This window comes from Pterocles gutturalis, unplaced genomic scaffold (genome assembly GCF_000699245.1).
Source record: "Pterocles gutturalis isolate BGI_N339 unplaced genomic scaffold, ASM69924v1 scaffold40468, whole genome shotgun sequence".
NCBI lineage: Eukaryota > Metazoa > Chordata > Aves > Pterocliformes > Pteroclidae > Pterocles > Pterocles gutturalis.
In genome coordinates, this window is record NW_010127099.1 from 5,789 (window position 1) to 6,038 (window position 250).

The 250-nt window shown below is 66.8% G+C and overlaps 1 protein-coding gene across 1 annotated transcript in view; it reads right to left on the reverse strand.

The window, feature by feature from the left end:
- The window catches only part of LOC104465938 (nuclear receptor coactivator 1-like), a gene marked incomplete at both ends in the record, with an annotated part of 12,258 nt that overhangs the window by 5,783 nt on the left and 6,225 nt on the right, over positions 1-250 (reverse strand). The window contains one exon of the mRNA XM_010079184.1: positions 6-249. Coding sequence (XP_010077486.1) covers positions 6-249 — 244 coding nt within the window. The remainder of the gene's footprint in view (positions 1-5; position 250) is intronic.

Sequence of the window (250 nt, forward strand, 5' to 3'; positions counted from 1 at the left end):
CCCGCCCCGCCGTCCGACTGGATCATCTCGCTGAGGATGGAGGTGATCTCTTTGCTGTCCTTGGACTCGGTTTTCATGGGTTGCATGGCGAGGCGGCCGGGCGAGCTCTGGGAGCTGAGCTGTCTCAACACGGGGGGTGGCGTGGAGTAGCCCACCGGCGTGCTGGGACCTTCGCTCAGCCCCTGCATCGAGTTTATGGGGGCGTTGGGAAAGGGTCTGGTGCCACCGGTGCCACCGCCGCCCCCGCTGC